General features: G+C 37.8%; 2 protein-coding genes across 3 annotated transcripts; one reads left to right on the top strand and one right to left on the bottom strand.

Annotated features, from left to right (window-relative positions):
- Nucleotides 1-231: 231 nt before the first annotated feature.
- Nucleotides 232-7,722, top strand: LOC113510092 (zinc finger protein 568-like). The gene is made up of 5 exons (XM_031910477.2): nucleotides 232-643; nucleotides 1,763-1,925; nucleotides 3,878-3,982; nucleotides 5,715-5,864; nucleotides 6,498-7,722. Exons 1-5 carry the CDS (start codon nucleotides 500-502, stop codon nucleotides 7,706-7,708), a joined length of 1,773 nt encoding a protein of 590 aa, XP_031766337.2. The 5' UTR covers nucleotides 232-499; the 3' UTR covers nucleotides 7,709-7,722.
- Nucleotides 7,723-8,811: 1,089 nt separating this feature from the next.
- Nucleotides 8,812-22,046, bottom strand: LOC113514109 (zinc finger protein 879-like). Of its 2 annotated transcripts, none has more exons than XM_052901256.1 (5): nucleotides 21,738-22,043; nucleotides 20,615-20,748; nucleotides 19,936-20,099; nucleotides 18,736-18,963; nucleotides 8,812-12,063 (listed from the first exon to the last, which is right to left on the bottom strand). In XM_052901256.1, the coding sequence occupies exons 1-5, from the start codon at nucleotides 21,894-21,896 to the stop codon at nucleotides 11,012-11,014; spliced, it is 1,737 nt and encodes a 578-aa protein (XP_052757216.1). In that variant the 5' UTR covers nucleotides 21,897-22,043; the 3' UTR covers nucleotides 8,812-11,011. The 2 variants fall into 2 exon arrangements, with proteins under 2 accessions (XP_052757216.1, XP_052757215.1); XM_052901255.1 differs by lacking the exon at nucleotides 8,812-12,063 and adding an exon at nucleotides 14,303-16,861 and having other exon boundaries at nucleotides 21,738-22,046.
- Nucleotides 22,047-22,686: the final 640 nt, after the last annotated feature.

The raw sequence follows: 22,686 nt of genomic DNA, 5'->3' as shown, positions 1-22,686 counted from the left end.
GCACGTAATAATAAAAAAAAACGCCCATAAGTACCTATGCAATTCATGTGAGTAATAAACAGTCACCTTATTTGCATTCCAGGTCGTATATAATTAAAAATATAAAATGTCAAAACTGAAAAATACTTAGAACTTATACTATATCTGTGGAAAAAATAACAGAAATATATTATTCTCTATCTCTAAAATCTTTTTTTTTTTTAGAATGGTAACTTTATTCAAAAATAGACAGCTTAAACTTGACATTGTCATAATAAATAAATTACATTTTTAAATTTTTTGATCATTAAATTTGTAATTCGTGTATTTTTACTTTTTATACTTTCAAAATGAAATCTATTATATTAAACTGTCCACAATGTTAACTCTCTCAAAAACAAAAGGTCGAAGCACCTTTTTATTGAATAGACGTCAATCCGAAAGAATAGTCAATTACTTTGTTTTTCTCTGATTCAAAATTCGAATGTTTTGAATTTTTTTACCAATATTTTTCTTAAAAATGGATACATATATCGTCACTAACTACGGACAGTGTCGATGTTGCTTGACAAAAGGAAACCACAAAGATATGATGAAGGAATATTATAGGAATGGTATACGCGAAGTGTATATTGATATTTACGCGGAGAGTTTCGGTGTGTATGTAAGTATCTATACTATTGGTATTTAGCTTGAGATATTCCCTAATATTTTCGTAGTGGAAGGGAAGGGATGATGCTATATAAACATGATATAAAAAGTACTATAAAATTTAATATAAGAGCAAATACAGAAAGCGACCATTGTTTCTAAGGATTGTCAACTTAATTTAAAAACTATAATTTTTTAAATTACAACCGGCCAGTAGTTTACAGCTGTATGAAAATAAACCTATTTCTAACATATACAATTTATAAATATTATCTTTTAAAGTATAACTTTTTAATCACTTCACACGCACAACGGCCCAAATGAGAGGCTAAGTGCGGAAAACAGAGTCTTTCTTACATTACAATCACTAGTTTTTACTGATGAATTTTGCATTTCTAGAATAAACAAAAGCCTATATATTCTGTATAGTAACAAATATATAACATATTTAATAGTGATAGACTGGGGGGAAAGGGATTGTTAGTAATGGAGACTGAGAATTCCATTGCTAGCATTATACCCAACCAGGTCGACCTTCTCAAGGTTCTCCCTGGAAACTATCATGGTTAATTCCTGATGAATTCATCATGATGGGCTAACTGGCCTGTTTTCATTCTCATCTATCACCCTTCACTGGTGCTCCGCCAGCGTATCCTGTTAGCGCAGGCGGAGTTACCATACCATTTTCACCCATCAAGAAAAAAAAAAAAGATATGCCTCCATAGTCCAATACAACCCCAACAATAACCAAAGCATAACTGCGGTTGCCAACCAGTCTGCCAAGTGTGGCCACTACTGGCAAAACCCCTCGAGAGGAGGCCTATGTTCAGCAGTGGATGGTTAATGTCTGATATGAGGATGCAGTGGTATTTTTTTATTATTTAAATGTTACAATAGTATTTTTTTTTTATACAACTTAGAATGGCAAACAAGTTGATGGTCCACCTGATGGAAAGTGGTAACCGTCACCTATAGACATGAGCAGTACCATGGACATAACAGAGTATACTGTTTTGCCCATGATACCCCACATGCGTTGCCATTCTTGCCATTCTCTGTACCCTGTAAATTCACGCCATATTCCACCCTTCAAACCGAAACAACAATCTAATCTAGTCTTACATTCCAACAGCCGTCTCGTAATCCGAATTTAACAACATTAATATGCACACAATGCATAGAGAGGTTACAAGATGCGAGTGATTTCAAGATGATGGTGATCAATTCAGAACAACAGCTCCTGGACGCTCTCAACAATATTGGTGATGAAGACAAAGTATTTGTATTTGCTGATGGTAAATATTTTTTTTATACAAGGGTCATTTGAAAAGTTCTTAGCCTAACATACTTAATGAAACCACACCATTTTGAGTTTATTTTTATTTTTCAACATACTCTCTGCCGAGTTCAAAACACTTTTTCCATCGACCCGGTAAGGCTTCGATGCCCGTTTTAAAAAATCTTCGTCTAACTCCTCAAAATAAGCGTCCATGGCGGCTATGACCTCTTCATTTGTCACTGCACGATGTTCAATTTTATCCATTTTCAAAAATAGCTCTGACTTGATTTATGGTATTACATGTAAACGAACAATGAGTTATTGTGAATAAACTAAACTGTGCATACTGGGGGGAAAGGGATTGTTAGTAATGGAGACTGAGAATCCCATTGCTAGCAATATACCCAACCAGGTCGACCTCCACACGGTTTCCCCTGGAAACTATCATGGTTAATTCCTGATGAATTCATCATGATGGGCTAACTGGCCTGTTTTTATTCTCAACTATCGCCCTTCACTGATGCTCCGCCAGCGTATCCCGTTAGCGCAGGCGGGGTTCACCGTACCATTTTCACCTATCAAAAAAAAAAACTGCATACTTATTGCTAAATAATATAACTACAAAATGAGGGTAGTTATAAAAAAAAACCAATGACTTTAACTATGTTAGGCTAAGAACTTTTTAAATGACCCTCGTACAATGACTCGTGTAACGAATGCCTATAGTTCATAAATCATTAATAGGATCAAGACATGAGCTAAATGACTCTAACTCACAGTTTTAGGAGGGAAAGTGATTGTTAGTGATAGGGATTGAACAGCCCCATTGCTGCAATACACGTTATCAGGTCGATCTCCACGCGGTTCCCTCTGGAAATCATCTTGGTTAATTTTGTATGAATTTGTCGCTATGGGCCAATTGACCTGTTTCATCCTCATATATCATCCCTCACTGGTGCCCCACCAGTGTATATCGATGGCGCAGGACGGGTTACCATTCTATTATCACCCCATTAAAAAGAAACACTAGGTGCATTCTCAATTCGGTCGTATTTTTTTTATGTTGGTAATAGATGGAGCGAGAAATACAAATTAGAGTCATTTAACTCTAACTCACAGTTTTAGGAGGGAAAGTGATTGTTAGTGATAGGGATTGAACAGCCCCATTGCTGCAATACACGTTATCAGGTCGATCTCCACGCGGTTCCCTCTGGAAATCATCTTGGTTAATTTTGTATGAATTTGTCGCTATGGGCCAATTGACCTGTTTCATCCTCATATATCATCCCTCACTGGTGCCCCACCAGTGTATATCGATGGCGCAGGACGGGTTACCATTCTATTATCACCCCATTAAAAAGAAACACTAGGTGCATTCTCAATTCGGTCGTATTTTTTTTATGTTGGTAATAGATGGAGCGAGAAATACAAATTAGAGTCATTTAACTCTAACTCACAGTTTTAGGAGGGAAAGTGATTGTTAGTGATAGGGATTGAACAGCCCCATTGCTGCAATACACGTTATCAGGTCGATCTCCACGCGGTTCCCTCTGGAAATCATCTTGGTTAATTTTGTATGAATTTGTCGCTATGGGCCAATTGACCTGTTTCATCCTCATATATCATCCCTCACTGGTGCCCCACCAGTGTATATCGATGGCGCAGGACGGGTTACCATTCTATTATCACCCCATTAAAAAAAACACTAGGTGCATTCTCAATTCGGTCGTATTTTTTTTATGTTGGTAATAGATGGAGCGAGAAATACAAATTAGTATAGAGGCTTTAGGTAATCAAATCTCCCTGCTTACCCTATAATGTGAAGATAACATAGTGATCCAGCTAAAAAACTTTATTACTACAGAATTTGTGAATTGAAATATGGCAACCTTGTTATAAGAATGCCAATAATAAATTTAAGTGTTGCCATTTTTATTACAAAGTAACATAATATACTGTTGGTTACAGTGAACGAAGCTCGCAGTGAAAGTAAACTTGAATTACCATTGGCAGTGAAGGAGGAATTGTCAAGTACACATAGTGATGCATACTCAGAAGACTGGTCCATCGATGGTGTGTATTAATTCAATTTTCAACGGTAAACGAGTAAATTGATGCTGTTTGTAACAGACCAGTGCTGGAAAATGCCCAAAATAATGAACCCCGCTTGGTATTATGAAGTCTACCAGAGGGAGACTTTGTACAAAAGTCGATTGCTTGGCCACCTCTGTCCCATTCGTGTTTCTACCGTGAAGCAGTTGTGTTTGCATGGCTGTGTTTCGGTTTGAAGGGTGCGATATGGCGTTAATTTACTGGGTACGGAGGAATAACACCTGAGTCCTCAGGAATGGCAACGCATGGGGGGTATCATGGGTGAAACAGTATACTACTCATGTCTATAAGCAACGGTTACCACTTTCCATCAGGTGGACCGTCAGCTTGTTTGCCATTCTAAGTTGTATAAAAAAACAAAGTTTTATTGATCTCTTTAAAATTAGACACGGACACTGGCAAGACACTTTATACAACTCACAAAACAAAACTGACTCGTGCACGCACGTGTCACGTGGCATGTCCGCCGGCGTCAATTCCATCAAAGTACCAACAGATGGCGCTAGTGGTGACATTAAGAACAAATTACAAAGTTGAAATATTAAATAATTACGAGGTTACGCGGTGCGTCGCCTACACTGTTTAATTAATATCCGGAATATTACATTTCTGGGGTTTGCATTCGAATATTCGATTATCCGGACTTATTCTTCACAGCTCTAATTACCGATTTAGAAATGGTATTACATATGTATTATATATTTATTTATTTATTTTATTTCTCTCACAAAATGACAATAAAATTTACAGCTATATAGGTTACAATTTAAAAACAATTGTAATGTATTAATTGGGTAAATAAGTATTATGTTATTCATTATCTTTATAGCTCGTATTTTTTTTTATATCGTATTGTCTAAGTGACGTATCTAAAACCGTTTAAATATAAAAAAAAAAAATATATTAAAATTTAATTATGTATGGTTTTGATTTGAGTTTGAAATCGTCTATCCGGATTTTCGATTATACTCGTGGTTTTATTTCATTCGGATAATCGAGATTCTATTGTAATATTCGAATAGTAAATCACTTCTATTTGAATATATTCGAATAATTTGATATCTAAATTTATTATTAATTTTATTAATTTTAAACAACTTGGGTCCATTTTTGTTAGTAGTACTTAGTACTTTTCACACACACACACACACACACACGCACACGCTCACACGCTCACGCACACGCACACGCACACACAATCTAGTAACTATTGTTATGATGTACTATAGTGTAGTTTTGTTTTTTATTTCCTTCTAAATTTTATAATTACTCTAGCCACGACAAATTTATATAGCTAAGTCAGTGAAAACCTATTATTGGCTTTTTATATGGACGAGTTGTTGTTGTTTTAAGCTATAAATTGTAAGCTGTTGGTTTTCCAATAAATAAATAAATTAAAAACTAACAATCGACTTTAAAAAGAAGACGGTTTTTTGTTATTATATCACAAAGGTGGCAAGCAAGCATACAGCCCGTCTGATGGTAAACGGTCACTGTAGCCTATGGACGCTTGCAACACTAGGGGTGTCACGTGCATGTCACCGACCCTGTAGAAACCTTAATATGTCCTAATTGAAGAACCCCATACTGTAATCTCTATGGAAAACCTCGGCAGGGCCCATTCCACAGCCTGAGCGTTTGCGGGAGAATTTTTTTACAATTTTTTTTTTATTTCTTCCTTTATATTTATCAGATGCTGCAGAGTCCAAACACGTAAAGTTAGTAGAAGGAGAAGCCGAATTCCTGGCCAGGTTCCCACCGGGATCTTTAACAGCTCTCCCCACCAGAGCCTCGTCGAGAGACGCATGTGCTGAGTACTTCAGACATTTGGACTCCTTGAAAGGTAATATTTTCTCATAGTTGCAACGAAAAAACAACAAAGAAAAACAAACAAAATTGTGTTATCAAGGGCGGCTACAAGATCAAAGAGCTGCGCCATTGTAAGAGAAAGTTTAAAATGAAACTCTATTACCGAGCCACAGGTTTTACGTAGAGGCTTTCGGTAAATCTTTGACCCTCCCCTCGCTGCTCTCCCACGTGGAAATCCACTGGTCCATTCAAAATTACGAAGGTATGAATTTGATGCGGCTTTATTAATGTGTGGTTCGTATGGTGCCTTTAAACCACGATACCCCTTGATAGATGATAATAAAATGGTAATTCCGACTGCGTTAACAGTATACGCTGGCGGGGCACCAGTGAGGGATGATAGGCGAGGATGAAAAGGCAGGTCAGTTAGTCCATCGTGACGAATTCCGTTAAATTTAACCACGACGGTTTCCAGGGAGAACCGCGTGGAGGTCGACCTGATAGGGTGTATTGCTAGCAATGGATCTATTGGAGCCCATTACTAACAATCCCTTCCTCTCCTGTATTATATATTTTATTCATTATAAATCCAAGAAATACAGGAGAGGACAACAAAATATCAAATTTTTATTATATTAGTTTAGATAATAATATTATTTTTTTACAGGAAAAGTCATATCAGCAAAAATGCTCCAATATCTCATAGAGGAACCAGCAGACAAAATTACGCCAATGGACGATACCAATAAAAAACGTAAACACAATTTAAATAAAGAAAAACACAGTGATACCAACATCGCCAACGGTGTCGTGTCAGAGAAAATGGCGCACGTTGCCAACATAGCAACGTTATTAGAGTTTTCGAATCTAACCGCATTCAAAACCAAATACAAAAACGGTTTCCCGTGTTTCTATTGCAACAATATATTCGATAGTTTAAATGTATTACGCGAACACCAAACAACACATGTCAAAGTAGATATAAGAAAGTTAATATTAAAAAAATATAGACCAGGCAGGCCCGACTGTTTAGTCGTATACGCAGATATATATAACCTTAAATGCACGATTTGCAACCAAAACATGTCCAGTCTGAACGAATTAAAATCACATTTATTTGGTAGGCACAAAAAGAAAATATATACAAACGTCACAGATAGGGTTATACCGTTCAAAATGGCGGGAAACAGTTACGAATGTCAAATCTGTAATTTTGACTTTGAGACTTTTGGCGCGATCGAACGTCACATGAATACGCATTACAGAAATTACGTTTGCAACGAATGCGGCTCCGGTTTTATAACGAAACAGCGTTTGAAAGTTCACACTTACAGTTTACACGCACATAATGTAAAAACGATCTATTGTGACATTTGCAAAAAAGAGTATACATCGCATAAAAAATTTAAAATTCACTACGACGTTGTACATAAAATGCTCAGGAAAATCAAATGTTCGAAGTGTCCCGCCCGTTTCGCAGATTACTTTGTGAGACAGAAACATCTGGTCGACGTGCACGGCGACACACCTATACTGTACACTTGTAGAGTATGCGACAAATCGTTCTCAAGACGATTCTCGCTTTCCCGCCATATTAAAAAAGATCATTTGGAGGAACGCGACGTGCATTGCTCGCTGTGTTCACACACGTGTTTTACTAGTTACGAATTAAAGACGCACATGGTTAAAAAACACGGCGAAAGATTATTCGAATGCGCTGTTTGTAAGAAGTCTTATGCCAGCCAGAAGTCGTTGGCTGATCATCTGAGGATACATAATGATGATAAAAGATTTGCCTGCGATAGTTGTGGATTGTCTTTTGTACAGCGCAGTGGTCTGAAAGCTCACTTGAAAAGTCATTATTTGGAGGATCAATAAACAATTTGAAACATTTTTTTCTTTTATTTGCGTTTGATAAACTTACTATCTTAGCACATTCCAGAGGGAGACAGCGTAAGTCATTTGTATGGGTGGATGGGATTTAAATGAGTTAGGCAATGAATAATTCTCATTTTTATATTTAATTAAATTAATCATATTTTTTTCTTTTGGCTTCGGCATTTTAGGGTAGCCATTAGCCATTTTCAAATTTAATTAAAAAGTAGGGGAATTCGACGCGGAATAAAACGGGAATATAGTGGCAGAAAATTTAAGGATAGGATTATAGGATTAGGAGAGTTGGAAGAAAAAAGGTAAGGTAGAATAATAAATTTATATATATATATAGATTTAAAATTATTTAATCTCAATGGGCTGGATCTCAGTTTCTTGAAGTCTATGATATAGGTTTACCATTTCATTTTCACCCATTAAAAAAAAAACTACAAATGGCACGATGACAACACCAAACAATAAGGGGGAAAGGGATTTTTAGTAATGGGGTCTAACTGACCCATTGCTAACAATACATCCTATCTCAGGTTCACTTCCACGTAGTTCCCCTTTGAAGCAATCGTGCTGAATTCCAGGTGGAATCATCCTGATGGGCCAACTGGTCTGCTTTCATCCTCACCTAATCCATAACTAGTACCCTCCCCCCCCCACTCTATACCGTTATCGCAGGCAGGGTTACCATTCCATTATCATTAATTAAAAAAAAAACAGAAATAGCAACACCTAAAGTGTTTCGGTTTGAAGGGTGGGATATGGCGTGAATTTACAGGGTACGGAGGAATAACACCTGAGTCCTCAGGAATGGCAACGCATGGGGGGTATTATGGGCGAAACAGTATACTCTGTTATGTCCATGGTACTGCTCATGTCTATAGGCGACGGTTACCACTTTCCATCAGGTGGGCCGTCAGCTTGTTTGCCATTCTAAGTTGTATAAAAAAAAAAGGGTACCATGGACGTAATTAATTATGTCTATGGTGCATCTTACACTTTTAGGCTCTGCACTCAGGCGAACCATCAACTTGATTACCATTCCCATTCCCATGATTGAAATCAAATCTCCATATTTCAAAATCTCAAACAAAAGATTGGTAAAAACAAAATATTTATTTGAAATTTAAAATATAATCTAAAATTAATATATTAAATACAAGATTTTTGTAATTTAACAGGTCAAGCAACAAAACTTGCCCTCTAGCCCCTAAATACCTGAAGTTTCAAATTTGATACCGCGGTTATAAATCGCATTGGGCGCCTACAATCGATTTTATTTTAACATTTACACGTTACCAAATGTTTTTTTCAAAATAAATATATAAAAATATCGTTTTGATTTTTTTATCATTTTCCCCCATTAGTAAACACAGTAATGGGTACACTTACATATTTTTTAATTTGATTTAAAAAATCAGGCTTTTAAGGGCTAGAATAATGTAATGTGAAATAAATTTATTTAGTTCTCTATATAAGTAGATACAATACAGCCGATTTTGAGGCGTCATTCTCTGGACCTGCCTCTAAAACTCTAAATCGATATCACAACAAAATATTTTAAGAATCTAAATTTAATAATTATAACAAAATAATTTATTTCACAAAATTGAAATTATTTATTTAAAAATGGAAGCAATATTTTTTATTTAGGGACTTTTTTTTATTTAATTTATATTTATGATTGTATTATTATCAGAGGGTTTAATGCAATATCAATGTAATTTTAAATAATGTAACAGTACACATTTAATTTATTAAACAGACTCAATAATTTATATATCTCATAATGTTTATCGTAGTTTTGATGTTTGATGTTTTACCAGAGGTAGTATTTGTTGACGTCGGAGATGTGGTGAGTGCGAAAGCGAACCCATGTGTCCAACATATGGCACCTCGAGGGTATATCGTCTGGTTCTTGGTGGGTGCACCCCCCACCTTACGGGGGGATTCCCACAGTACCCATTCACCTCCCACAAGGTATATGGGTCTGCTTAAAGCATTTTCCAGACGTAAAAAAAAAAAACAAAAAAAAAAAAAGATAATATTTGTACAAAAGTAGTTGATTGCATGGCTGTTTCGGTTTAAAAGATGCGATACGGCAGTGAATTTACAGGGCACAGAGGAATACCTTAGTCCTTAGGAATAGCAATGCATGGGATGTATCATGGGCGAAACAGTATACTCTGTTATGTCCATGGTGCTGCTCGTGTCTGTAGGCGACGGTTACCACTTTCCATCAGGCGGGCCGTTAGCTTGTCTGCCATTCTAAGTTGTTTATTGTGTAATAAACAATAAATAAATAAAACAAACATCTATAATTTTATTACTACCCTCAATTTCAAATACCATTTATTCCACAAATATTTATTCAACTGCATTTATTCTAGTTACAAATACAGTAATAGTTGAACCAAACATATTAATGACACATTTATTTTAGTTAATTTTAAATTTTCGCGTGATTTACATACATTTTAAATACATTATCGTGGTTTGAGGGTACCCAAAGAGTGTTAGGAGCTGCCAGACGAAGACGCCGCTCACTTCAGTCCTGTCGTGACCACGACGTGGAGCCATCACTCGAGAAACAAGATTAAGTACTAACTAAACATATTCGATACAACAAGGCATAAGATACTCCTCTCCATCCAAAGGTCGCCTGGAAGAGATCGCTCTTAGCGATAAGGTCGCCCATTGTTTTCTCAGTGTAATATTTTCTTGTAATTGTTTGTGTCTATAATAAGTTTACTATTGTAATCTTACGGAGGAAACAATAAAGAGTATCTATGTAAAGTTATGTAAATACACACATCAGTTCCTAATACATTTAAGTAAAATTTTTATAATTTATGATTACAAATTAAAATTTTAGATTTAGAAGAAGAACGCCCCAGAATCGATCCCATTTTTTATCATATGCATAACAAAGAACAAGACGCCCGATGTTGCTATCTCGTTTTATCAAATAAACGCGAAACCATAGCCATTACGTACTTGTTCATAGTCTCTTTTTTTTTTAAATCACGAAGGCGTCAAATTACAGGCCGACTGATTGTAAACGGTCACTGTAAACTATGGACGTCTGCTACTACTAGGGGTAACATGTGCGCGTTGCTGACCCTAAAGAAACCTTAATACACACTTTGAAATACCCCATACTGTAGTCTCTAAAAACATGTTCAGCCAATATGACGTTTGGCTCATTAAAAGTTGACCCGTTTTTTATACTTAATGCTCTATGTATATACGCTATTACATTTTTAACCATTAAAAACAGCTTTCAAAGGCCTCAAGTTAGGATTTGGGAGCAGGACATATGACCACTAGACTGGCTGGCGTCTCTAACACAGTCGTGAGTTTGTTATGTGTTTTGGCGTGACTCCTCAGTTCCGCCTTCGTCACGAACTTCTTGTCGCAATGGCTACATTCCACCGTCTTCTGCCCTTTGTGCCTCATGATATGCATCTTTAGATCATGTCTCGACACGAACTGCCTCAAGCAGTACTCGCATTTGAATTTCTTGTCCGTTGAGTGTTTCTTCCTTACATGGGCCAAATAGTAAGCCCTCCATGTGAAGGTGAGACCGCAGATTTCGCACGTTATCGTCTTCACTTTCTCCTTGTGTTCCTTGACTACGTGCATGTGGCGTTCTAGCTCAGTGCTGTATTTGCAGTCGCAGTATAAACATTTGAAGTGTTTCCCAGTTTTGTGCACGAAGTTTACGTGTTTAGTCCTGTACTTGTTCAAAGTGAAGACTTTCCCGCATTCTTGGCATGGGAATCTTTCGTTGCTGTGGATAAGAACGTGTTTCTTCAGTCTGCACTCTGTAATGAATGTGTCGCCGCAATCGGCACACACGTAGTTATTGTAATGGGCATTCATATGCGCGTCCAGGAAGTGGAAATGGGAGAAGTTCATATCGCACAATGCGCATTTGTGGTCGTTGGTCAGTTTGTACGGTATTACCCTTGTGTAGGCCTCGTCCAGCTCAACGTTGTGGGTGTCTCTCAGGTGTTCGAAGAGCTCGTTCCACGTCGGGATCCTGATGTAGCACTCGTTGCAGGCCATGTTGGTTATGTCGACCCTGATGACTTCGTTCAGCCAATGCGGCCGGAGGACAATGTCCAGATTATTCGCTATTTGGTGTTTGTGTTTGTCGTACGTGTGGATCCTTATTTGTTCCGGATCGTCGAACACTGGACTAGGCTCGCAGTACGCGCAATACAACCTAGTTCTCCTTACCTTGAACGGGACGAGGTTCGTGTAGGCGAGAATTACTTTCGTTTCTTCAACGAACCTGTAACGTTTATCGTGGAACAGTTGACGTATCTCGATGTCGAGCGTGTCTGGAATAGAAACGATTATTTTTTACTATTTCTTTTTTATTAATTAGACACATAGACTAAGGCATAGATCATAAAAAACTTAAATAGTAATAAAATTTTCTCACGCGTTGCTCTGAGGACTATGGTGTTATGTAATACCCCATAATTTCACACCATATATTTATCTATTTAAAATTTATTGCACAGTAAAATTCTATGTAAATTTGGCGAACTTAATACCGGACGGTGTTCTCTACTAGACAACCTCACCTCTCTATCAGGGGGAAGGAATTGTTAGTAATGCGGGACTATCAATCCTATTGCTAGCGAAAGGTCGACCTTTACATGGTCCGCCTGGAAAACATCGTGCTGAATTCCAGGTGTCCATGTGTGTTCATCACTATGCATTAACTGATCTGCTTTTTCATCATCTATCATCACTCACTGGTGTCCCGTCAGTGTCCTGTTAGCGCAGTCGGGGTTACAATAATCATCCATTAAAAAACCTCTTTACCATGGGAAAAAGGGACAGTTAGTGATGGGTATTTTTTTTATGGGTGATAATGGAATGGTAACCCCACTCGCGCTATCGGTATACACCGGCGGGGCACCAGTGAAGGATGATAGGTGAGGATGAAGTAGGTCAGTTAACCCATCGTGACGAATTCAACAAGAATTGTTCACGATGGTTTCCAGGGGGAACCACGTGGAGGTTGACCTAATAGGGCATATTGCTAGCAATGGGGCTGTCAAACTCCATTGCCAACAACCCCTTTCCCCCCATATCCTGTGATGGGGATTAACAACCTTAAGAAAAGGAAACTAACCTCAACCCTAAGAGAAAAGAAGCCTCTAAATCGCCCCAATTTCAATAAAATTTGGCTACCTTCTTATCAAGTTCTGGGAGAGAGTGGGGGGGGGGGGAGGGGAAGTTGTTAGTAATGTGGTTTGATATAAAAAAAGAAACATTTATTTCTGTATACTTTATTAAATATACACAATATTAAATAAATCTTAATCGTCCTTGTTCACAAAAACTAAAACCTAACGAATCTAAAACTATTTACATTGTTTTGTCACTTTCATTCAAATTGAGAATTTAGTGGAAAAGAACGAGACAAAACAGTTCTTTAGCCAAAATAGGTTTGTGAGACGTTGGACAGTTTTTATGAATAAGGTATCTAAATATTTTAAATACAAAAGTAAATGTATAACTTAAATATATATAATAGCCTAGCTTATAGTTAAAAATTTACTAATTTAATACAATCAGTTATCGATAATAGAGAATAGAAGAGACAAAATGCTGGGCCATCTTATACGTAATGACGATTTTTTAAAGAGCATAGTCGGGGGAAAAATTGAAAGCAAAAGAGGACCAGAGGGAGACTTTGTACAAAAGTCGATTGCTTGGGTACCTCTGTCCCATTCGTGTTTCAACCATAAAGCAGTTGTGTTTGCAAAGCTGTGTTTCGGTTTGAAGGGTGGGATATGGCGTGAATTTACTGGGTACAGAGGAATAACACCTGAGTCCTGGCAACGCATGGGAGGTATCATGGGCGAAACAGTATACTCTGTTATGTCCATGGTACTGCTCATGTCTATAGGCGACGGTTACCACTTTCCATCAGGTGGGTCGTCAGCTTGTTTGCCATTCTAAGTTGTATAAAAAAAAAAAAAAAAGGAAGGCGAAGACCGAGGAATAACTACATACATACATATCTGTCACGCCTGTCTCCCATTAGGGTAGGCAGAAACAATGGAACGCCAAATGCTTCGATACAAACAAATCTCTTTCGCTTCTTCCACATTCTAATAACTACATGGGACAGATAAAAGAAACACTAGGTGTCATGTCGTATAGGGAGGTCAAGGATGTGGTCTGGGATAGAGCTGGCTGGAGGAAGATGCATCGACAAAAGGAAACCCTTAAATGAAAAGAAGAGAGTACAATGTTAATCGAAGTGCTTTGTTTTCTTAAAATTTGACATTTAAAAATTAAAATAAGTTATTATATTTAAAAGTAATGACATATATATATACATATATACATACACATATTATGTGTATATGTTTTATTGACGAGCATTTTTCTTTTTTTTTTTATTAGTTAAACTTTTAGCGTCAAAGAGTTAGTCTTTTTTCTTTTCTCCTCTAATCAAAGGTTGTCTGGAAGAGATTGCTTCAGCGATAAGACCGTCTTTTATACTTCATTATATATATATATATATATATATATATATATATATATATATATATATATATATATATATGTAGCTATTAGAATATTTGTATTATTCTTTAAGTGGTACGATAATGTTTTTTTTTTTTTTATAAGCCAGGGGCAAACGAGCATGCGGCCCTTACCTGATGGTAAAATAAATAAATATATTATAATAAAATTGTAACTGGAGAATTGATACCACTGAAGTGGCAAACAAGCATATGGCCCATCTGATGGTAAGCGGTTACCGTAGGCTATGAACACCTGCAATATCGGAGGTAACACGCGCGCGTTGCCGACCCTGAAGAAACCTCTTGAAGAACCCCATGCTGCAGTCTCTTGGGAAAACCTCGGCAGGGAGCTCATTCCATAACCTGAGTATTCATGTTCGCATCTGTATTGCTTCCACTTATCAGGCTATTTCTCTGCTCAATTCTCTGATTGCTCAGCAGCCAGATGTTGATACATTTAATGACAAAATAGATATATTTTTAAAATGTTTTTTAAAATTTTTAAGTTTGTAAAATAATTGTAAAATAAAGTCACACACCACACGAAGTCTTCACAGTTATGTAGATATAACTAGAAATATATATAAAACGTCTTATTGCTTATTCAAAACATTTTTTACTAACTGTGCCAAATAACTATAGAGAAATACATAAATATTTATTCATAGTAAACTTTTGGTCATAAACAAAGATGCTACGTATCATATACGGGTTATCAGGCCGACCTCCACGCGGATCGCGTAGAAATCATCGTTGTTGTAAATGTATATAGTGATTTAAAGGTGGCCCTTATCGTGGATCATAGTTTATATTTTTATACGATTTTAGAATGACCGCTTACGTGATACATTTTGTCTTTTTTCTACAATATTCCTTCATCAAACATCGTGGTCCTTCGAGCCGGATTTGAACCGGCGACCAAAAGTTTACTATGAATAAAAAGTTTTTACAATATCAATATTACATTTATTACAATTAATAGTTTAAATTTAATCTTGTATTTTTAACCGACTTCAAAAACGACTGCTCGTCGCCTATAGACATGAACAGCACACCGACGTTACAAAATATATTAACGCTTATGGTACCCCTCATAGGGGCGGAGGGGTGAAGGGATTGTTAGTAAATGAAATCTAACAGCTACATTGCTAGCAATATACCCTTTCAGGTCGATCTCCACGCGACTCTTCCTGGAAACCACAGTGGTTATTTTTTATGTATTCATCACGATAGGCCGACTGACGAGATTTCATCCTCACCTATCATCCTTTTACTGGTGCCCCGCCAATGTAAACCGTAAATAGCGGTAATTTCGATTTTTCATTATCATCCAATAATAAAACTGGGAATGAGACTAGACATTTTAAACCGCGAGATATCCTAAGGTGCAGGATATATAAAACAGGGGGAAGCACAAAACATCCTGACGGGTTGACGTGCGACAGTTTGCAGATTGATCCCAGAGGCGAATCACAGATAGTCAATTAAATAAAATTATGTCTATTCTTCAAGTGGCCCTGCAACGAGCACTTTTGGATGAATGTCTGCCCGCAAAGTTCACACCTGAAGCGTCTATCATTGTTGTGTATCCTCATATGTTCCCTCAACGTATACTTCCTGCTGTAACTCTTCAAGCACACGTCACATTTAAATAGTCTTTCCTTCGTATGCTTCAGCATGTGATTCCTCAGCCCTTTCTTCTCGAAGAATCTCTTATCGCACACTGTACACTTCTCCCGTTTCAGCTTCAGGTGACACCGATTCACGTGTTTCGTCAGCGCGAATGGACAGTTGAATGCCTTCTCGCAGTCTTTGCACGGATACACCTCGGGATCAGCTCCGTGGGACTTCACCTCGTGTTTGTTCCTCTGAACATCGTTAACGAACCTCTCCTCGCAATAGCGACATTGGCGCGTCTTATGCAACTTCCTGTGGAGAACCCGTTCGTGATTCATTTTACTGACGTGGGTGAGAAACACTTTGGGGCACTGCGAACACTTGTACGTGCCCATTTCGTGTCTGGCCACGTGGTAGCTCAGTGTACGCTTGTTTATAAAACCTTTGTCACATATGGAACAGCTAAAGTTGCTGTAGTGTTCTATCATGTGATTCAATAGCAGTTTGAAGAACAAAAACTCGTTTTTACACACCACGCACCTGTAAACCTCGTCTGCAAAGTTGAATGGCAATATTAGGTGGTTAATCTCAGTGTATATAGTCTTCTTGTGGGCCCTGAGGTGCACGTACAAGTTCTCCAGACTGTCTACGTCCGAATAGCACAGTTTGCAGTTCAAACCGGTTATATCCAGTTTAAGGATGAATTCTGACGTTTGGATGAGTCCCACTCGGAATGCGTCAATGCCGTCGGAGTGTAGTTTCCGGGTGTGCCGCTTCAAATCGGCGGGCTTTGTGAAGTCTTCTCGGCAGAAGTAGCATGTGTACTTGGTGCCGCCCTGTCCGGCGAACGGGGTAGCGTTTGTGTATTCCAATATGGTCCTTATGTTGGCGAGCTGTTTACGAATCTCCTCGCCCCGCTTCGCCCTGGTTTCTTTGTTTGTAAGGCGCTCTGGGCTCTCCCTCTCATCTACAAAGAACAGATTTCTCTTTTATATTCTGCAGCGTCTTGACATAGATAAAGACATACACTCTATACATCTTTCGATTTCATTCATAAAAATTATGATCACAATTATCTCTCGGACAGATTTTTTTCGCGCCACATCGGCGCACGCGTTCCTTATACTGTATATACACTGTGCAATCACTTCACGATCGTTTGCTGATTGTCAAAATGTTTAATAATCGCTAAATTGTTTAAACGTACTTTTCTCTGACAAATTGCAACATTAACCCCCGAGCGTTTATCTAAATATTCGGTAAAAGAAACAAGTTAGTTAAAGCACATTTTTTTATTTTATTTTCACTGTGATCTCGGAAAAAATATCATTTATATATTTCGTCTTTATATTCATGGCGTTAACGAAATTTGATGACAAAACGTTTGTAATACATTACAATATTTTGGTATCAAGAGCCGACACCTAGGTGCATTTGTGGGGTTAAAAATAAATAGAACTGACAAATAGTTTTAGTTCTTAAATTGCTCTGTAGAGTCAGCACCAGCGTTCACTTGTAAACCGATAAATTTATCAGTGAATGAACACCATCATACAACTCATGACATGTCTGAATCCTTAACGATGTCTTAAAACCATAGTTTTTTCTTGATATAAATGACAAAAATAATCAGAGATTTTGTCAGTCATCTTTACAAGCACCTCTGTCCTCGTATTTCTGTCGTGAAACAGTTACGCTTGCATAGCTGTATTTCAGTTTGATGGGTGAGATTATCACATCGGCCGTTAACTGTCCACTAACTATACACTAACTGAACATATACTTCCCCCTATTGAAAGAGTTTTGCTAGTAGTTACCACGCTTGGCAGGGGGGGTGGCAACTGCAGTTAAGTTTTGGAGATATTTGAAGAAGGACTCTGCCCATCCTTCAACCAATAAGTCGCCTCTTACGACAGCAACGGGAAAGAAATGTTTGGTCCATTCCATGCTGGGACCACATGGCACTGATGATGGTGATGGGTGGGATATGCCAGTGAAACTACTGGGTACGTAAGTATGAAAAAAATCCTTAAAAACCTAGAATGGCAAACAAACTGATAGATTCCAATTCTTATATATTAACACTACCATGTCATCACAGGATATACAGTGAAGCCCATGACACCCACAAACACCATGAATTGTCACTAAATATAATAATAAATAATTATGCCTCCATACCCTGTGGTTTCGTCGTGTAGGTTTTTTTTTTTATACAACTTAGAATGGCAAATAAGCTGTTGGCCCACCTGATGGAAAGTGGTAACCGTCGCCTATAGACATGAGCAGTACCATGGACATAACAGAGAATACTGTTACGCCCATGATAGGCCCCATGCGTTGCCATTCCTGAGGACTCAGATGTTATTCCTCTGTAAACTGTAAATTCACGCCATATCCCTTCAAACCGAAACACAGCCATGCAAACACAACTGCTTCACGGTTGAAACACGAATGGGACAGAGGTGCCCAAGCAATCGACTTTTATACAAACTCTTCTTCATGCTGTCTCCTTGGAAACTATCGTAATTAATTCTTTGTTGAAGTCAACATGATCGTTTAAGTGACCCGTTTTTTGCATGGCTGTGTTTCGGTTTGAAGGGTGGGATATGGCGTGAATTTACTGGGTACAGAGGAAAAACACCTCAGTCCTCAGGAATGGCAACGCATTGGGGGTATCATGGGCGAAACAGTATACTCTGTTATGTCCATGGCACCGCTCATGTCTATAGGCGACGGTTACCACTTTCCATCAGGTGGACCGTCAGCTTGTTTGCCATTCGAAGTTGTATATAAAAAAATACCAGGCCCCGAGTAAGAACTAGTAAAGTAAAAACTAACCGGGTCTGTTCTTCAAGTACGTGATTCTAGTGTTGATAGTCCTCCGCGGTATGCAGTACCGCTCGGAAGCTTCCACCACAGTTAGTTCATTGTTGATCACGGCCTCAACTGCTCTCCTCAAATCCGCCTGGTTATAATTCTTATACGTCGCTTTCACGTCACCCTTTCTTTCTTTCTTCGTACACTTGCTCGCCGGCGTCGATTCCGTCGATTGCGACTTGGTTATCTCTGAAAGAGATGACAGTTTTTTAACATATTTTCTGAGTTGGGGCGAGATTCGCAGACAGGGAATGAGAGATCTGTTTTTTTGATGGGTGAAAATGGTATGGTAACCCCCCGCCTGCGCTAACGGGATACGCTGGCGGAGCACCAGTGAAGAGTGATAGATGAGAATGAAAACATGCCAGTTAGCCCATCATGATGAATTCATCAGGAATTAACCCTGATAGTTTCCAGGGGGAACCGCGAGGAGGTCGACCTGGTTGGGTATATTGTTAATAATGGAAATTGAGAATCCCATTGCTAGCACCATATACTCAACCAGTTCGACCTCCTTCACTGGTGCTCCGCCAGCGTGTACCATACCATAATCACCCATCAAAAAAAAAAAAACAATATATGTACCTTGTTAGGTATGTCGTTTGTATTGTTATGGCACACGCACAAAAAAAATTGTACTTGGCTTTATGTAGTTTTTTTAGTCATTTATGTTATTTCGCTTTTATGTACGTAATATCTATATATCTTATAATTTGTGTGCTGTTAGTAATACAAATAAATTATCTATCCATCTATCTATCAGGTCGACCTCCACGCGGTTCCCCCTGGAAACCATCTTGATTGTTTTTTTAGGAATTCATCACGATGAGCCAACTGACCTGCCTTCATCCTCACCTATCATCCTTCACTGGTGCCCCGCCGGTGTATACCGATAGCGTGGGCGGGGTTACCATTCCATTATCATCCATTAAAAATAAAAATATGTTTAAGGGATGCAATCTTCAATTGTTGTATTGGTAGGATTCCTTACCTTTTTTTATGCAACTTAGAATAGCAAACAAGCTGACGGCCCACCTGATGGAAAGTGGTAACCATCGCCTATAGACATGAGCAGTACCATGGACATAACAGAGTATACTGTTTCACCCATGATATCCCCCATACGTTGCCATTCCTGAGGACTCAAGTGTTATTCCTTACCTGCTGCTACTAGAGCCTCGTCTTCCTCCAAATATTCGATTTCCTGGTACTCAGGCTCTGACAGATGTTCCAATTTGACCTCCTGCTCCATATCTTCTTCTAAGTACTCCTCCTCAAGTGATTGGTTGTCTTGAAACATTTTCTTCTCTTGCAATTCTGTATCACTTCCTGTTGATATTACAAATGTATTAAATACATGAAAATTAAAAAACAACAGGTCGACCTCCCTGGAAACCATCGTGCTGAATTCCAAGTGTATTCACCATGATAAGCTAACTGGCCTGCCTTTTCATTCTCACCTCAAAATAATGATAGGGATAATAAGAGGCCATTGTCCATTAAACAAACATTTATACACATTAGGAGCCACAGACAGCCCTCTATGTCGAGGCTGTTTCAACGCCGAAGAAACAGCTGCTCACGTAATCCTGAAATGTGAGGCTGTGGCCCATCAACATTTAGAAATCTTTATGGTGAGGTCGCTCCGTAAGGCCTGTGAAGAACCCAGGAAGCTTCTGCACTTCTGGTCGGAGCTAGGTTGGCTGTACTAGCCACGACTCATATGCACAATGGCCCAAATGAGAGGCTAAGCACGGAAAATAGTCTTTTTCACATTCACACATATCTCAGTTAGTCCGATGAAGTCACTGGTAAAAACCTATAAGTCAATAAAATGTACTTGCCCTCATTATAAAAGCTATCCTCTTGTAAAAGGTTCAGGGATGCCTGCACATCCTTTTTGAAGTTGAAGGCATCTCGTAACCGCGTCACACACACTTCACAGATTTGCTCCAGTTTTTCTAATTGGTTGCACTAAAATATTTATTAAATAAGTAAGTAACGCAAGGATTAATAGAAAAAGTAAAAATTAAGTTAATTCAATTAGTTACGCTTCTTGCAACAAATAGCTACCGCTTCTTTCTTTTCTCCTCTACCCAAAAAGATTGTTTGGAAGAGATGGCTTTAGCGATAAGACAGCTTTTAGTACTTCATAAGTGTAATATATATTTATCTTTGTATTATTCTTTAAATATAATAATAACTTAAATTCATAACCATTGGTTCTCCTTTATAGTAAATTAACAATGGGCTGCTAGCCCCTATTATTAATAAATCCTCTCCTCGACTATCATGATTCATTCTTGATACCTTTCCACTGGACTAACTGAACTGCTTTCCTCTTGCCTATCATTACTCATTAGTGCCCAACCAGCATATGCCAATAGTGTCGAAGTGGATATTATTTATAGATATAGAAGAAGGGCCAAATTAAAAGTACCCATAACTGGCGAGCGTGTATAAAAAGATTGATGAATGTGGAAGAAGCGAAAGAGGTTTGTTTGAATCGAAGCATTTGGCGTTTCATTGTTTTTGCCTACTCTAATGGGAGACAGGCATGACAGATATGTATGTATATATATAGAAGTGATTTCCTGGGTGTTTTGGGAAACTGTAAAACTTATTCATTTTTACACATTTAATTTCATAAACAACTAAATAAATTATTCCATTTAAAATAAACACCCAATATCTCCTGCAGAGCTCTAAAACGTCACATAAGTATTTTGTGAGGGTAAAAAATTATTTTGAGGTTACTTTTTAAAATAGTTAAAAAAAAAATCAAGTCTAAGGCAATTAAAATTATAGGAGGTTTAGTGACGCTACCAAATACATTCCTCCTCCATGCTTACACATAAAGATCCTTACAAACCAAAAGGAAACTTAAATCAACTAATTTCTTATTGTTTAAATTCAGTTTAAAATTAAGTGTTGATTGGTAAAAGTTCTATATAGTAACTTACAACTATAGAGAAAGTTTCCATTAGCATTTCTCCATATATTTCTCGTTCTCCTTCCCAATAATGCTCTATCCACATATTCTTCATGTAACCATATTCCATACAACAGATACATCTCCCAAAGAAAGTTTTTGTCTCAACTTCATCTAATGATTCCTCCATGTTATAATTATCTTGTTTTATATAAACAAGTTAATAGTGAGTTCTGAAACGGAAAAAAATTTAAAAAAAAAAAAATATTAAATTGATAACAGAAGGGACAATAAGAATGCAAACAACATCACCGCCACAAAATGAATGAAGGAAGCGAATAAAACGTCAAATTTGAATAATTCAGTTGTCAGTTGTCATGAAAACACCACATTGTTCTTAGATATATACGTAAGTAGATTATAAATATTTTTTTTAATCCATGGCCTAAAAGTAGTAGCTGTTACTATTATATCTTATCGGCTAAGGGACTACTCACACTTATTTAGCTCTATTCGGTTTTTGTCCATAGAAAACAACGATTTTGTATGAAGACGTGTACGCATCTACTCAGCTTTCCGCGTCTATTCTACTTTCGCGGCAACTCAGTATAAAATGAGCGGAGAGCGTTCAGCACTGTTCTGCCGCGTTCAGCGCTGTTTCGCCACATGCTGCGTTCGACGGTGACTGCGGACTCTTTACAGAGATGTTTCGCGACTCCTTGTGTAATTGTTTCAGCATTGATTTGATTTATTATTACGTAATCATTACGTACGCAAGGATTAAAGAGTGCAGACCTATAATAATTATAATTATTTTGTTTTCACGAAATGCAGCATATTCAACGCCGTATGTAGTAGACAAGCGTTTCAGCAGAGATAGCACACTATGACGGCTTTTCTCATTTTTATGACGCCGTACGCGGCTGATAGAAACAGAGCTGTATAAGTGTGACCAAAATCATTCGTGAAACGCGAATGGA

The sequence above is a fragment of the Galleria mellonella genome, unplaced genomic scaffold (genome assembly GCF_026898425.1).
Source record: "Galleria mellonella isolate WM207_F2 unplaced genomic scaffold, CSIRO_AGI_GalMel_v1 utg778, whole genome shotgun sequence".
NCBI lineage: Eukaryota > Metazoa > Arthropoda > Insecta > Lepidoptera > Pyralidae > Galleria > Galleria mellonella.
The sequence above is the reverse complement of the archived record's forward strand: the minus strand, read 5'-3'. Positions and strand labels throughout refer to the sequence as shown.

Excerpts from the sequence above, each read along its gene's own strand:
- LOC113514109 (XM_052901255.1), bottom strand. The coding sequence starts at position 21,896 with ATGGAGGAATCATTAGATGAAGTTGAGACAAAAACTTTCTTTGGGAGA. Across the intron at positions 20,749-21,737 it reads TGGAAACTTTCTCTATAGTT|TGCAACCAATTAGAAAAACT; the intron begins GTAAGTTACTAT and ends TAAATATTTTAG. Across the intron at positions 20,100-20,614 it reads AGCTTTTATAATGAGGGCAA|TGATACAGAATTGCAAGAGA; the intron begins GTACATTTTATT and ends ATCAACAGGAAG.
- LOC113510092 (XM_031910477.2), top strand. The coding sequence starts at position 500 with ATGGATACATATATCGTCACTAACTACGGACAGTGTCGATGTTGCTTG. Across the intron at positions 3,983-5,714 it reads AGAAGACTGGTCCATCGATG|ATGCTGCAGAGTCCAAACAC; the intron begins GTGTGTATTAAT and ends TATATTTATCAG. Across the intron at positions 5,865-6,497 it reads ACATTTGGACTCCTTGAAAG|GAAAAGTCATATCAGCAAAA; the intron begins GTAATATTTTCT and ends ATTTTTTTACAG.